Genomic DNA, 16562 nt, shown 5'->3' on the forward strand with positions numbered 1-16562 from the left:
GGAGCTGCACAGTAATGGAGTCCCATCATGCAGAAGGTCTCCGTGTTCTCAGCACGGCTTCCAGGCTGGCGTTCATGTTCATCGCCGATCTTTAACTTACTGTAAAGTTTACGCTCTTTTTATTTTTTGTTTTCATCCTCAGCACAAGGACTTCTTTCATACATTTTTTTTTTCTGCGTCAAGTCTTTTTCCATGTGTTGATGTTCATATGAGGGGGACTGTTCCAACATAGATCATCAGTTTCTGCGTTTCAGTGCAAGCTGCTTTCTGTTTACACGCAACCCGCAATGAGAGGACCTCATTGGGCTTTTTCCTTTTTTAAAGCTGCAACTGTATCTCCTCTGGAACTTGGTATGGGCCGTTTTTTTGCTCCCCGGATGGGTCTTTGGGAGGTGGAAGCACGTGAACCTGTCTGCAGCAGATAGTTTAGTGAGCTGCTGAGGTTTTATTTTGAAGGACCTGCGACATGGGCTGAGCTCCTGTGCTGAGTATTTATTCTCCTGAAAGCTGTTCAATATTCCGAGGATGGACAACGGGAAACGGGGGACGGATGGCACTTAACTCACCGGTTGAATTCTAATTTAATATCCTAACGTCTGCCAAAGTTCTCACGCGCACGCGCACGCACAGGCGCGAGTGGACAGCGGCGCGCGCCCCGGTTTGGAGTTGAAGCGTCGGGCCACTTTTCCGACCATTGAACCGCGAGGGCTCGCGTTTAGTGTGACGTCACCTGGCTATCTGCGGATTCATTCCTCATTTTAATAAGTCAAATCTCGATTGTGGAATAAACGACAGTCTGGTGTTAAAAGACGCAGGCGCATGTACGCACAATGTAAAATTGTTGTAAAAGGGTCAAGTCGGTGGATGTGGTTTTCCTTTCCACAGAAAGTGGTTTCCACCCAAATAGCCTGTTAGAACTGCACGTCTGCACTTTTTGGGGGACTGTACTTGATGCCAGTAGTTCATCAGAGGGCATCGGTTTGACGTTTGACGGGACGCATCTCTGTATTATTGCTTTGGAGATTCAGCTTTAGCCCCCCCACCTCCACCTCCAGTGAACCCCATCACTTCAGCCGCACCCCCGTATCCATCATCACCACCACCACCACCATGTGGCTGCCGCGCGTCGCGCTGCTGCTGCTGCGCTTCTCCGGCGTGCTGCTGGTGGAGGGCTTCAACACGTGCCACTCCATCAACCTGGACGCGCAGAAGTCGCGGCGCATCGAGGCGGTCCGCGGGCAGATTCTCAGCAAGCTGCGCATCCGCAGCCCGCCGGGCAAAGACGCGGCCCCGCCGCCGGGCCTCGTGCCCGCGGAGGTCATGCTGCTCTACAACAGCACGCGGGAGCTGCTGAAGGAGCGCGCGCGCCTGGCCGAGTCCGCGTGCGAGCGCGAGAGCAGCGAGGAGGACTATTACGCCAAAGAGGTGCAGAGGATCGACATGCTGCCCCCCCGCACCGACACGAGTGAGTCCGTCTGACGGGGGGTACCACACAATAAACATACATGTGCACCGTCATCATGGTGTTTCCCCCTCTTGGATTGTTTTGTTTGAAGAAGAGGTGAAATTGCACATCCAATATAAAGTGGAATAAGTAGCCGCAGCGGTCCATGAGGTCCACTTTATCCTTTTCACTCCATCACATAATTACAATAGAACGCTCAGACTAAATCCTCCTCCATCAGTAACATTTCCCAATTGTTTAGTGAATAAATATGATAAACACTATTTTACAAGTGAAATGTCAGTTTGATGGTTAGAAATGGCAGAGTAAAATGAGTAAAGAGGTCGGAGAAAGTCAAGTTATCAGGTGTTATCTCCAAACAGCTGCTACAGAAGACTTTAAATCCTCGGTTGTCTTCATCACGCTGCTCTCATGTAGGGAAATTTAGGGAAACAGTTTTATGATGAATGTCACATGATAACATAATAGTGACGATGTTCCATACAGTTAAACCTATGAACACAACATTATCCATATTAATCATAATTCAGATGCATTTACTCGCTGCCCCCAAATCATATCAGACATTCGCAGTAATTACGAGACAAATGCAGCGGCCCACGAAGCTTTTAACCAATACTATGAATACAACATTGTATGAGATTGTTGTTCATCCTTTCAATGTTTTTTTTTTTTCAAGATGCTGTACAGCCTGCGACCCCCGACCCCCATTACCGAGTAGTCCACTTCGACGTCAGTGGGGTGGACCTGACCAACAGCACCCTGTTTAAAGCTGAGTTCAGGATCTTCAGAGCTCCAAACCCGCAGGCCCGGGCCTCAGAGCAGAGGGTGGAGCTCTACCAGGTGTGGACCACCTTTACTTCAGCAGAACCCCCCCACCTGGCATCACAAATATCACCCAGAGATTTCCATCTGTCCTTTTAAGCTTTTACATTTTCCACAATTATGAAAGAGACCCTGCGTCTGCTCTACTGCACTAACAAACAGGGGGGCTGGATTCAAGGAACACGGGCGTCAGGCCTACAACAATATTATTACATTATTACAATACATCAAGACATATCTGTTTTTTGGTTTGAAGGAGACATTTCTAACCTCACCGAAATATGTCTGCCCCCGAGGAAAGTGATTAAACATAATTGAAACACCCGATGACAGATTTGCAGGTTGTTACGACGCGCACTGTTTAAGCTCTGTAGAAAGATGAACGCACGGGGTAAATCATTATATTTACTGAGAGTCTGCACGTCAGCTGCATCACTGTCTGTCTGTGTGTGTGTGTGTGTGTGTGTGTGTGTGTGTGTGTGTAACAGCTGCTGAAGCCAGATGAAGAGAGCACCTCCACCCAACGTTACATTGACTCCCGCACCGTTCAGCCCAAGGAGAAGGGATCCTGGATCTCTGTGGACGTCACCGAAACCATTAAGGACTGGGTGTCGGATCCAGGTGGGCGTCAGCAGCCTCCACATGATCATTCATTAATATACATACATATATATTCATACACAAACAGCTGATCTCAATGTGTGTCCCTCTGCTGATCAGAGAACAATCTTGGCATGAAGTTGGGCGTCCACTGTCCCTGCTGCACCTTCGTCCCGTCCACCAACAACATTGTCCCCAACAAGAGTGAAGAGCTGGAGGCTCTCTTTGCAGGTTTGTTGCACTTTAGTTTTTCTAGTATTCGTACTCGTATGTGCAGAGTGGACTACAGCGGTGAATGAAGCTTACACTTACTCAAATAAATGAAAAACCCTTTTTTTCAGCAGTTATTTTGAACAATCACGACTATTTTAGATTGTGGCTCAAATGTAATCGAAAGTCAAACAAATACAAAGACACACGTGACAGCCGGCGGGTCAAAGATTGAATCGTTAACAACGGCTCCGTTTTATATAAAATGTCCAATGGGATGTAAAATAGAACAGGTTGGTCATAAAAACCTTTTCACAGGCATTAAAAGCACTTTTTAAAGATTCATCAGCACAGCAATAATCGCACGGCGCCTCCAAAATGAACAATGGAGACACTGTTCTTCCACACGCTGTAAAGCTGTCAAAAGGTCGTCTGTGTTGCTTCATTTAGGCCCCAAATTATGGCCTTACTCCTCAAGAGTGGAGGAAAGTCAGTTTTTATATGACCGGGAAAAAACATATGAAACTAATACAAGCGGGGGCTTGTATTTAGCTCAGAAACCCCCCCTAAAACAGGCAGCCTCGTTTAGGAAAAGACCATATTTATATATAAGTGTGTGTGTGTATTTGTAATACCACTGATTTCAGAGGTGTAACTTGAACCCTTAAAAATGAAGCAATGTCTACTCACAAACCCTTTGGACCACATTTCATGATTTAAAAATGTCCACTAAGATTATAAAAAACAAACTCTCCTGCATTTCATTTTGTGTTGATCACTGCGTGACCCTCCGAGTAGGTCTGGATGACGAGCAGCTCCGTCAGATGAGAAAGCCCGGTCAGGTCAAAGGTCAGGCCGACTTCAGCACCAAGACGCCGCACCTCATCCTCACCGTGCTGCCCAGCGACAGAGCGGACGACCCGGCCAGGAAGAACCGCAAGAAGAGGGCGGCCGCCACGGACACCACGACCTGCTCCCGGTAGGCCGCCGACCGGCCGTGTCTGTCTGGCTGACCGCACGACATGTAGTTCCATCATTCTGAAATCTAGTTGTGGTGGGCGGCAGATGTTTTCCTCCCGACCCAGAAGTTTGCAGATCATTGTTTGGCAAAAAAACGAACGATACTGAGCCTGTGTTTAGACTGCGGGCCGAGCAGCGTTTTCTTCAGAGCACCTCCCCCTGCGGGGGTGGAGGGGGGGGGGGGGATTGGGGGGGAAGTCGGGCGGACTTGCATTGTCATTACCTTGTGGTCGGCCGGCTCTCCACCGGTGACCCGTTGCCATGGGCAGCAGGATGGCGGTCTAAACGTTTGCGCCGGTGTCTGTTCCCAGCGGCTCGGACCAGGGCTGCTGCCTGCGCTCGCTCTACATCGACTTCAGGCGGGACCTCAACTGGAAGTGGATCCACGAGCCCAAAGGCTACAAAGCCAACTTCTGTGCCGGCAACTGTCCGTACATCTGGAGCGCCAACAACCACTACAACATGGTGAGCCGGTGCCACTGTTCCATTTCTGTGAGATCAGATGCGATGAGGAGCACGAAAAACGGACTTACTCTGTGAAAATACGGCTGTGTGGTTAAAGTGAGGAGTACAAAGTGTTGTGTTGGGGATGTTATGAAAAGTCGTGGATTGTTTTGACACTTGTGCCACAAAATGTCAGACAATACACCAGCTTTACTCCGGACGCACAAATCCCTTGATGTGTCTGGACATTGTGCCAGTAGCTACATATATATCATTTAAAGCGCACGAGGCAGCTGTGAAAGAACACAACGGAAACATCCGCTTTAACCACTCGCACTAATTTTTCTCACGCTTCACACTATTCATACACCAGTAAAGTCACACAGTCAAATGGCTCTTTTTGGTTGCTGCCTTGAGACTTGTGGCCTTTTTTTAATTGTTTGACTGGAAAAGGCCCTAAAAACTGAACCGTTGGTACAAACAGGTACAGAACTAAGGCAACTCCTCCGTCTCTCCAGTGAAACACTCAAAATGAACACATTAGGTATTATTTATGTGCGTGGTTGGCTGCTGCTTAACTAGAAAATCCAGGATGCAGAGATTACTCTGTGAAGATGAAGCTATCGCCCATTTCTGGGCTGGAGACGGGTAATGACTGTAAATCCTTCCTTAACGGTTGCATAACCGCGCGAGGGGACAACCTCACGGCGTCCATCGCATTTCCATTCAATAGTTGTTAAATCACGTTGTGTGTGAAATGAACATGACATCACCACAGAGGCCAGACGAAGTGAAATAAACCCCCCAAACTGCTTTAACGTCGCGTCCGTGTAGGAACCCCTGCTTGATTATGTCGTTTCCCCGGTCAGATCCTGCCGCTGTACAACAAGCTGAACCCCGAGGCCTCGGCCTCGCCCTGCTGCGTCCCTCAGGACCTGGAGCCCCTCACCATCATGTACTTCATAGGCCGCACGCCACGCGTTGAGCAACTCTCCAACATGGTCGTCAAGTCCTGCAAGTGCCGCTGAGCTTATCGGAAGAGGCGAGGGAGGAGGAAAGACTTCTGTTGGATCTCTCACAGCAGACTTTTGAGGTATTATTTTTCTGCTCAAGTATGTGCATCCTCTGGGACTTTGCGTTTGCTAGAGGACACTGTTGACAACGAAGCACAGCTGTATTAAACCAGTACTTGGATATTAAAGGAGGCGTTGTGTGATTTGGCCCACATTTGGTCTCCACGGAAAGGATTCTTTTTTACCGGGACTTTAATTCCACCTCGGCCGTTTATAGGCCTGCGGGCAGCAGGGCCGAGCTCGACGTGTTTGTTTTAGGTTTTGAAGGTGTTGATGGGGAGGTGGTGGCGTGGAAAAGGTTTGCAGACGGGGATCTTTAGGCGGGGGAGGCAGGGAGCAGATAGAAGAGAGAGAGAGAGAGAGGAGCTGTGTCCAGGCGGAGGCCCTGCCAGCTCACTGCGGTTCCAAAGGCTGAAATCTGCCCGGCGTAAACAGGATGTGAAAGATTTCCAGACACCGACCCGACCACTCACGGAACGCTAGATTTAAACGCTCCCCTCATCTCCTCTCTCTCTCTCTCTCGCTCTCAATCGCTCTCTGCTGCTCGAGGTTCTGGGATTTGTGGTGGGAGGAGAGAGGGAGAAAAGAGAGGCTTTGGAAACGAGACCAGGGATGAAGGTGGTACTTTGCAGCCGTAGCAAATTTGTACCTATTTGGGTCTGACTCAAATATTCCGTAATCACACTCTTATTGTCCTTTTCTCACTGGGCACTTACGATCTTATTGTGAAAACACTATTATTACATTTTGTCATACCTATTTTCCACCACACACACACACAGTCTCTCTCTCTCTCTCTCTCTCTCTCTCTACACCCAAGTATCCACAATGACCACTTTTGACCAAATGTCTAAAAGGCTGAAAAAAAGAGAAAAACATCCATAGGGCATATTTTAAATATAGTCTCTGGTATGCCAGTGGTTTGGTTTCTGTTTGTGTGCGTGTGTGTGTGTATGTGTGTGTGGGCACAGAAATGACTCCCTGGCTATCGTTGTAATTTGAATTATGTTTGTGACTCGGGGGGGTTTCTCCCTGCGAGTGAGATTTCTTTTCTTTTTTTTTAGGACGGAAGAACTTAAGGAGACGCAATAAACTCGATGTGTTAAGTTCTTATATTTTTAAATAAAGAGATAAACAGTTCTCCAGCAATCGCAGTAAAATAGTTGCTTCCACGCCGCAGCGAGAATGCAGCCTCCCACCCGAGTCAAGCAGCATCTGTTAGTCCTTTCCACTTAACTACCCCTTGCTATATCCAACCTGTACTTATCCCACGGTGCAGCGCCATTGCTCCGTCTCACACGGAGTCCTGCTGTCCTTCAGTGGAGAGTCGATGGACCCCCGCTCTCTCACACACACACACACACAATAAACACGTCTGTTAAAAGCATGAGTCACGGCTCTGGTTCGTCCCACGCTGAACTAAAAATGATGCCTTGATAACGGTTGTAAAATGTTCTTGAGGATGACAGAAAGCCTTTTTTTTTTCTCTTTTTTCTCTTTTCTTTATTTGTCACACAACTAGATTGAAGTCGTTCCTGTTTATTTCTGGCAGTTAAATTAAAATACAGCTCTCTGGGCAACAGGGCACCACAAACACAAAATGAAAAGTTATACAAGCAGCAGAGCGATAATGAGACCGATCTGAGGTCGCAGCATTATTGAAGCTGAGACCTCGACTTGAGGCCCCGCTGGAGCAAAACAGCTGGGGGCCGAACGCACAGAGGCCCGGCTGTTCTTTTCATTTAAAGTAAAAAGAGGCATTACATCTTATTTGGTGACAGTTGTCTGTTTTATGTTGAGTTGGGTTTTCTGACCATGGAAGTCATATGAAATAAACAATGAAAAAAAACCTTTTTACTTTGTCAACTGTACTACATGTGATACCATTATGTTTTATTAATACCTTTAAATTAATTGTCATGACATACTATATAAGGAGTTCCTATTCATTACCATGGGATTTAAAAAAAAAACCTTATTTGGTCATTAAGGCTCACAATAGTGAAACATACAATGACTTTTTCTTTTAACTTACTCTTACACTTTAAAAAAGCAGGTCAGGGGTCAAGTGGTACCCGCCGCTAACGGGTCCCGCTCGGCTCGGCGGCGTGTCGCCATGTGGATTCCTTTCTCCTTCCAGCCTTCTGTCAACAGTTGACAAAGTAACCGAATCGCGGTGCGGATTCGGCCGGCTACTTATTTTGGCGCTGGCGGAGGGCAGAACGCCACGACGGCCTCTTGTAGTACTTCCTGCTTCTGAGTAAGCAGAAACTGAATGTTTGTCTCAAGGCCCGAGTTCACTCAGGACTTTCAGGGTCATTTCAGACCTCCTGCTCCCCGGCGGTGAGAGGCTTGGGATATTATCATCATCATAGAGAATCGCAGGGGGAAACTCTAAAATATCCATATTATATACTTTGTTTTTAGAGGCTGTATTTGGAGCTGGCAAATTAAAGGAATGGTTGGGAGACGTGTAGCATGAAGGGTGAACGCACTCAAAAACAGCTTGGAGTTTGTGAACAGTAACATCACTAAAGAATTGCTGCTGCCCAAATGTATTGTGTGTGTCCTTGAGTTCTAGCAGACGTGCTGAATTCTTTACAACCATTTCATCTCCCTCACAGACGTCATGAGGCATCAGGGTTCAAAGGAGGACAAATGGTGTCGTACTACAACACCTACACAGCTGTTGGTGTGGCAGAAGGGTTCAGTCTTTCAAAATAATAAAACACAAACCGGAGGAATGAACCAAAAGCAGCATCGAAAAGTGATTTAAAGAAACTTGTGGTGTTAAATACCACAAGCCTTAAAGTAACCTCGGTGTTACTTTGATAGACATGAACACTTATATCCACGTTGAGCACACAAAGATGCTTTTCATGGTGTGAAGCGCACAAAAGCTTCAATAAAAAGCCGTAGCCAGGAACTTTGACCCTTTTTTTAACCCCATTAAAACATTCAAGAGACCTTTGTGCAGGTTTTAGTCAGCGGCTTCATTCCTCGTAGTAGTTTACGTTCGTAGGTTCTTCGTCCTCTGCAGACATTTTCTTCCGGGGACGTTTTCAGCCGAGGTGGTAAGTCACCCGGGTCCTGGCGCATTGAGTCTTGTGATCAATTCTGATTATAGACGTTGTCCCACACACAAAAAAGCCTTTGCTGTGTAAAAAGCTCTTGGGCTTGTGTCCCCTGTTCCTCTACAACGTTGTATTCCAAAGAAAAGGTACTATTTCTTCTACGATTGCTTAATTAACAATTCAAGGTTTTGAAAGCAAACATAAATCTGAGAGGTAATTGTGAACATGTCTGCGGACCATCTTTTGATTTCAGAAGCAGAAAGACAGATTAACACGGAAGATAAATACGTGAATTGATGTCAGGATAATGATGGTCTCGTGACCTCGTACGCCTCAAACTGAGCAGTTTACTCACTCGGTGTGATGGATATTAAAAGGTGTAAAAGGCCCCTTCATACGTATCCTGGTAAAACGTAGGCACAACATGGCAAAGTCGTTCATCCACCGCTTTGGCCCAGACTGAGATGTCTCAACGACTTCTGGAAGGATTGCCATAAAACAAAGCGATGGTTCCCAGATGATTCCTACTTCTCATGCTTTGAGTTCATGATTCATCTCCGTAGCAGTGAAATATCTCTAAACAACTTTAAATTGCATTGCTGCGTCATTTTGTACAAATTGCTATGTCCTCCAGCACGATTGGAAAGGTCCTAGAAACCACTTCTGTCGGACACGTTTCTGGCACTGCCTCGGTGCCCACTGACGCCGGCTTGGAGATTTATCAGCTTGCTTGCTTGATAAAGATATTGAATATATATTGCAGATATTGCAGCACATTTGAGTTCAGATTAAGCCTCAGTTATATTCAGATGTTTGTTGTTCTCTGGAGCAAACGTCAGTGTGGAGGAGGCTGTAGGGATATTGTGCCCCAAGCTAATTTACCCCAAGTATAAAAAGGGTTTCTGGTGTTTCAACCTCGTCAGCTCACCGAGCAACAAAGTAGAATTAGTGGGCTGACTTTGTGAGGCCAACAGCAGTGTTTGTATTATTAGTGATTATATTGTTACACAATATTCTAGTGGTCACAGAGCTGAACCCACAGCTTTATGACCGATATGTCCCACCTCTCCTCGACACGCTGTCAGAGGGTCGGACCCGAACCCGCCTGGTTCTCTGATGGTGGCGAGTCTGAAAGAGGGGATTCTGGGGGCGGTGTGGGGGGATTCGACGGTGGCCCCATATCACTGTTGGGCCTCCTCACTTGCAAGGGGCTCCACTTGTGCGACAGCTGCCTCCTGATGCTCCTCCTCTTCGGCTTTCGCGGCCGTCTCCTCCTCTCATCGCTCGCTCCCGGCTGGGCGCGATCGCTCAGCGTGTCCGAGGACTCGTCAATGTACGCCAGGTTCTCCCCGAAGAAGTCCAGCAGCTGGCAGGAGGCCGAGGAGGCGGCCTGGAGGGGAGGCGAGGGGAGGAAGATTTGGTGGCGCGAGGGAGGATGAGGAGAGAAGCGCGGTTGCGGACCAGGAGCAGGAGCGCGTCTTCGGTCACTCGTTGCTGGAATCAGTTTCTCTTTCTCCCTCGCCGCGTTCGCGGCTCGTGCTCCCCCCTCCTCCATGCGGCTGACCGTGTAGCAGGGCTGCAAATCTCGCGGCGGCGCCAAACCGCGGCACGAGGAGGTCTGGGAGACGTCCGACCTGGAGTCGAAAGTCGACTCGGATCCGGAGAGGGATCCCCCCATGGCGGCAGCACCCGCCATGTCCAGCTCTAAGGTGGAGCGGGCCACGGGGAGGGAGAAGGAGCGGGCCAGCGGGGGGGGGAACGGCCTGCCCTCCACCTGCAGACGCGCGGCGGGGTCGACTCTCAACGCGGGCACCGTGCCCGCGCCGCCGACCCGCGGCCTGGACCTGGCCGCCCGCGCCCTCTCCAGAGACAGGTGGGCGTGGAGCTGGCTCATGGAGCTGGACAGGCCGGCCCAGCGGTTCGGCAGGTGACCGTTCTCGGAGCCCCCCCGGGCCAGGTGCCCCAGGGTGCACTCGCCCCCCCGCCGGATGCGGCGGCGCTCGCTGCGTTTCCAGCGCCGGCGCTGCAGGAGGAAAGGGTCGTTGAACTCCAGCGGGTTTGGGATGCGGAAGTCCATGGACATGTTCTGGATGTTCTGAGTCCAGTCCGTGGCGTGAGCCCTCAACTCCTCCATCTGAGGGAAAGAACAGGGAGACGAGATTAGGCCACGCCCCTCTTCTCACGGTGCACATCCAGTACCGTCTCTCACCTCAGCGCGGGTCCTCTTGGACAGCACCTTCAGCCAGTTCCCGATCATGGTGAGGATGGAGGCAAAGTAGGCGAGACCAAACACTATCCACAACCACACCAGAGGCTTGAAGAACCAGCCGTCCTCGCGACCACCTGGACACGCACGGAAAGTGGAAATGGACTCGTGTTAGAGAGATGCAGCAGTCAAAGTCTCACCAGAAGTCATTGAATCGGGTGAACTTGTTCGCCTTGACCATCATCATTTCCCAGAGCCCAAAGTGACGAGACGGCAGAACGTATTTAATTCATTGAGGTGAATGATGGCAATTATTCGCATTTGAGAAGCTGGAAGATCTCTAAAAGTATCTTTGATTAAAATCAGTTTAATTGATTATCAGCAAGGTTTCTGAACATATTAAAGTAGATCTTTCCACTCCAGGTGTGTCTACTGTACATATGTGACTTTCACTTCCATCCACATCAACTGAAGTTAATCTAGCAATCTAATAAAAAGTATTATACAAGAAAATCCAAAGAACTAAAAGGTTTGAAATGAACAGTTGTTGGTTAATGTGCGCGTCGGTGTTGTGTGCGTCAGCACCTGGTACGAAGTCTCCAAAGCCAACGGTGGTGAGAGTGATGACCACGAAATAGAACGACTCCAGAAACGACCAGTCCTCCACTTCCTGGAAGACAACTGTGGGGACGGCGAGGAATATCAAACAGCCAATCAGGATGGAGAGAATGGCCGAGATCACGCGCACGGTGGTCGGCCGGACCTTCCGCTTCTGAGACAGAAAAATGGCGGCAAACACAGAGGCAATTTAGTTTTTGTGCCTTTTGAGGATCCAGCAGCTGCTTTCTTTTGAATTTCCACATTTGTTTCTTTCCGTTCGGGCAATTTGGACCAGCGGTTCACATTAGGTAGGAGGTTATTTAGCTTGGTTCTTAACCAGGAAATCACACAGATCATTCACTGCAACAAATTAAAAATAAAAGGTTTGAAGCTGTGATTCCCACAAGGTGTAAAACCGAGCTCCTGGTTCCTGGGCAGGAGAGACCAGTCTCACCATTAAGAGGGTCTCCATCTTTGCCACAGCCCTCCGCAGCACCGTGCCCATGTGGTCGCCCACACCAGCCAGCAGGATGCCAAACATGGGGATGCCCACCAGGGCGTAGCACACGCAGAACAGCTGGCCGTACCACGTCAAAGGAGACAGGTTGCCAAAACCTGTTTGAAGAATGCAAGGACCTCCAGTTAAAGTGAAAGCTATTTCAAATGTAATCATAAAGTGATGGCATACGAAGTTTTAAAAAGTTTTAGTAAAAAAAGTTAAAGAAAGCATAAAAACCATAGTATAATGTTGCTAAAAAAGTCATCATATAGTTCATTGGGTAATAAAAGTGCATAAAAGTCACAGGGGGGTATGGAGGATGCTGGCGTTGGATCTGCAGCTCCAAAAAGGTATCGAGACGGAAAAGTATTAACGAAGGAATTGTTTAGCATATTTAAAAGTTATTCAAAATTCATAAATCATTAATAAAGTCATGGTATATTACTCTTGAGAAAATATATAGTGTTGTATGTCAAATAAGTCTAAATAAATGTACAAATGATTAGAGAATGTCAGAAAAAACATTTAAAAAAGCATTACAAATGAAGTCCTAGTGTAGTATGTCAAAAAAGTAAACCAAAGAAATCATTTAAAAAACAATTACAACATTGAAAAAGCTGTAAAAAATGTACACAGCAGAATGTGTAAAAAACGGCCATTTTTTGTATGTCTGAGATACGCTAATATAGTACATTGAGGAGACATAACAAATAAATGTTTATTATGTTGGAAGAAAGTCATGGAAATTATTTTTGGTTGAAAAAAAGTCAGTGTAGTACTTTACAAATATGTCATATTATTGTATGTCAATAAATAACATAACAAAAGTCAGTATGCCAGTATATAAATGTCACGTTAGAGGCCGTAGTGTATCAAAGAAAAAGGTCATAGTACACTGTACCTATGGTGGTAATGATGGTACCACAGAAGAAGAAGGCGGAGGCCAGGTCCCAGCGGGTGGAGAAGTTGGCAGAAAGGTTGTTCACATCCAGTCCAGACTCCACCGCAGACGCCACTCCCTGCAGGTGAGGTACGTCATTTACTTACTAAAGCAGCATTTTACTGCCGGCGAGGATGATATTTTGTTTTCTTTATATCAGGTGAGGTAGTTTAGTGCAATGTTTCCAAACTGGGGCTGGGCCTCCTTGAAGGGTCACAAGATGATCAATGGGAAGGGAAAGAAGAAAACAAAGTTGCTGCTTTTTAAGCTGACTTTAATTGAGAACAAATGCTTCCTATTCATTTTTCTGATTCATGAAGATTTTAGATTGGTAAATACATCAGATTAACTGAAATAAAATAGACTTAAGTGCTTTAACTATCAGTGATGATATTAAGACACTTGTGTGTTGTGTATAAAAGGTAAATCAGAAGGAGCAAAACAGAAAAAGCAACTTAAACTACTTAATTTCTGTGTTTTTTTTGAGAGAGTGTCCATTGATACCTTCACAAGCTTGTAGAAGTCCAGCTCGGTGACACAGGAGTTGTTCTCAAGGAAAGCGTTCTTGGTGGCGAGGAGGTTTGTGTACGCCAAACTCTCCCCGGGGAGCTCCAGGGTTCCGAAAACGAGCGCTCCCATCACCAAGTACAGCATGACCCCGATGAGCAGGGCCAGGAGGGTGGTACACCGCATCTTCTCCCCGTCGAAGCCCCCGGCCCCTCCAGGGTTAGAGGGTCAGAGGTCACAGGCCAGGCTCTCCGCCAGGATGCACCGGGCCGCAGCTGGCGGTAAACAGGAAGGTCCTTCCGAGAGGTGTCGCGTGTGTGAGCGCGGAAATAAGCAAGTGTTCTTGGAAGGCTGACACGCACGCACACGCACACCCTTTATTTATACATCTGTGCGTCAAACCAAGAGACGGTCCCGGCAATCAGGAGCTGACAACGCTTTTCTTGAACCTTGAGCCGCTGCACTCGGTCCTGTGAGTCTCCGCTGATCAGGAGCAGCAGCAGAAGGTCCAACTCTCTTCTTTCTTCTGATTTCAGCCCTCACACAGGTCCCTATGGAGTCACAAAGAATGTACAATTATATATAAATGACTGCAGAAAAACGTTTTCAATATACACAAAAATACTTCAAAACAAAACAAGCTTCAAAGTTAAATTTCAGAAACACACACAAACGTTTCTTGTTTTAACTAAATCAAAACATACATACATATATTTTATCGTATTCTAAACTGTGTCTAAACCCTAAAATACACATGTGATCCTTCTGTATGCATCCATTCATTCTGACGCTGATCCGGCCACCTGAAAGTCACATGGTTGTGGATATAAAGTCCTCGGCAATATTGTAATACTGAAAGAAACTATTCTTCTCGCTCTTTTATGATGAATACTATTTTTTAACCGAGTGGCTGATAAAAACAGAACCTCAAGTCACTGAGGTCTGGAGCTCGTTCCATCGGCTCCACGGACCAGGCGACGGAGAAATCGCTCTCCTCCGTGTCGCTGCTTCTCCCGTCGTCAACGACAACGGCCGCAGCATCGCTGGTCCATTTCCTTCAGACTTTTAACTCCACGAACTGCAGAAGTTGTAAATGCAGATGGGAGCTTTGAGTCGCCACATCAACCAGTTTCTTTGTTGCAGAAGCGTGAGAGTGGCATTAATCAAGCGTTCACACTGGGGAGACTTTGTCATAATAATCAGGAAGGGACTGACGCAGACCAGGAATCACAAAGGATTACACTCCAAACATACGTCTAGACATTAGCCGAAAACACGTTCATCGCTTATCCTCCGTACGGCTACTAATGCGTTCTCTGAACCTTGTTTACTTTCTCTCTCTCTCACACACACACACACACACACACGCACGCTAGCACGCACGCACGCGCCCTGGTCCTCTCCACATGGACCATGACAACGTTCTGACATTTCCCAGCAGACTGTCAGCATCCTGCACTAATGGACCCACATATCGTTAGTTATCATCACTGTCTAAACCGGCACTGGCATATTTTGATATTTTGCTAAGATACTAAGTGAGAGGGGCTTAGAAAGAGCCGCGCCGAGGCAGAGGGGCGGTGATCTAATCCCAAACCAAACAGTGGAGGCAGGTGAGGATATAAATCATGAGGCGAGCTGTTTGGAATGAAACACACGATGTGCATTCTTTCTATTCTCAAGTCTGCATATAATGCAGGTGTGATATCTGACCAGATCACGATAATATTTGAAAAGGAAAAAGTGCCCCCCCTCCCTTTCACTCAAACAGGAGCTTTTGTTTAGTGTCACTTGAGCGTCTGGAATTGAATCAGCACACATTTACAAACTGGATTAGTGACATCATCAACAGTCACGACCACCTCCTGATGCGGCAAACTTTAATATGGACAATATTTGTGAAAGTTGACATTTTAATTCTTGAGTAAATGTGTGAAAAAAATATCATTGAAAGTATTTTAAAATGTGTGAAAAAGATGTTGGTGTATCGTAAACATTGATTTATTACCTCCTTACAGGAATAGAGTCTGTAAAAGACCCAACTCAAGTTTTGTTTACTTGTTTATTCACAGCTAATATAAAATATAAAACCTGAACTTCAGAAGGAAGAAAGAAAACGGTAAAGCGCTCACTGGTGTAGAGACTACAATCTAAGAGAAGGCCGATCAAATTCATGTGCAGGAATCTTCTCGTCAATCCACCGCTCACACGCCTCTTTAGTAGAATGCTTAATATCTCCCCATGAAGGCAGAAGCTCTCGTACGTTTCCTCTGAAGACAGGAGGAGCTGAGGCTGACGACCGCTCTCCCAGTCTTACAGTATTTGGGAATTATGCCACTCGGGCTTTTAGCAATTCCAGTTTGTACAGTGAACCAGTTAAACACAAAGAGGTCCGTTTCTAAATGTGGAGAAAAGTCCCAGACCGTCATCAGGGGCGACAAACCTACAGAACTTTATTTGACAGCGGATGAGGACGTAGCATCTGCTTCAGAACAAAGCTTCTGTATATGTAGCCCCCCCTCCGACCCCCCCCAAAGGCTTCGGGGAGCAGACACTGACGTCAGAGAGAGATCACAGGTTGGAACTTCTGGCTCTCGGGGAAAGAATGATCCTCGGCAGCAATGATAAGATTGTTTGTGCAACGGAGGTCGCGTAGAAAATGCAGCCGGTCAAACCCCCCCCCCCCACCCCCAAAAAAAATAATACTCCTGATGAAATGCTCCTAAACACACAGATGTGAAGGATTCTTAAAACACAGTGCTGTTCTGTACAACGGCAGGAATGTTGGAGCAGGGCTGATCATCTCCCACTATGCTATGTAACGTAGAATTAAAACCGCATCAAACAATACGCATTTCCGTTTCCACAGTAACAACATACAACCAGCGGTCTCAGCACCCCCGTCCCCCCCAAGGAATGAAAAATGATTGTGCATGTCTTACCTTGGTGTTTGGAGACTGTTGCTATCCAAGTTGGACCCGTGCAGCATGTGCCGTTCCCTCAACATCCAGCCAGGAGCTCTGTGTGACTGTTATGAAAGTGCATGTGAGTTTTCTCCTTGGAAGGTGTTTCCCGTTCTCGTGACCCTGCATCACATCG

General features: G+C 47.2%; 2 protein-coding genes across 2 annotated transcripts; one reads left to right on the top strand and one right to left on the bottom strand.

The window, feature by feature from the left end:
* Window positions 1-6777, top strand: tgfb5 (transforming growth factor, beta 5). Its single transcript, XM_040172975.2, has 7 exons — window positions 1-1465; window positions 2145-2308; window positions 2779-2911; window positions 3011-3121; window positions 3899-4079; window positions 4432-4585; window positions 5434-6777. Exons 1-7 carry the CDS (start codon window positions 1111-1113, stop codon window positions 5590-5592), a joined length of 1257 nt encoding a protein of 418 aa, XP_040028909.1. The 5' UTR covers window positions 1-1110; the 3' UTR covers window positions 5593-6777.
* Window positions 6778-9669: 2892 nt separating this feature from the next.
* Window positions 9670-14026, bottom strand: kcnk4a (potassium channel, subfamily K, member 4a). The gene is made up of 6 exons (XM_040172972.2): window positions 13461-14026; window positions 12918-13035; window positions 11972-12132; window positions 11503-11689; window positions 10921-11054; window positions 9670-10845 (listed from the first exon to the last, which is right to left on the bottom strand). The coding sequence occupies exons 1-6, from the start codon at window positions 13647-13649 to the stop codon at window positions 9793-9795; spliced, it is 1842 nt and encodes a 613-aa protein (XP_040028906.1). The 5' UTR covers window positions 13650-14026; the 3' UTR covers window positions 9670-9792.
* Window positions 14027-16562: the final 2536 nt, after the last annotated feature.

This window comes from Gasterosteus aculeatus, chromosome 4, assembly GCF_964276395.1.
Source record: "Gasterosteus aculeatus chromosome 4, fGasAcu3.hap1.1, whole genome shotgun sequence".
Taxonomy (NCBI): Eukaryota; Metazoa; Chordata; class Actinopteri; order Perciformes; family Gasterosteidae; genus Gasterosteus; species Gasterosteus aculeatus.

Excerpts from the sequence above, each read along its gene's own strand:
- tgfb5 (XM_040172975.2), top strand. The coding sequence starts at position 1,111 with ATGTGGCTGCCGCGCGTCGCGCTGCTGCTGCTGCGCTTCTCCGGCGTG. Across the intron at positions 2,309-2,778 it reads AGAGGGTGGAGCTCTACCAG|CTGCTGAAGCCAGATGAAGA; the intron begins GTGTGGACCACC and ends TGTGTGTAACAG. Across the intron at positions 2,912-3,010 it reads GGACTGGGTGTCGGATCCAG|AGAACAATCTTGGCATGAAG; the intron begins GTGGGCGTCAGC and ends TCTGCTGATCAG.
- kcnk4a (XM_040172972.2), bottom strand. The coding sequence starts at position 13,649 with ATGCGGTGTACCACCCTCCTGGCCCTGCTCATCGGGGTCATGCTGTAC. Across the intron at positions 12,133-12,917 it reads TACCATCATTACCACCATAG|GTTTTGGCAACCTGTCTCCT; the intron begins GTACAGTGTACT and ends TTCTTCAAACAG. Across the intron at positions 11,055-11,502 it reads CTTTGGAGACTTCGTACCAG|GTGGTCGCGAGGACGGCTGG; the intron begins GTGCTGACGCAC and ends GTGCGTGTCCAG.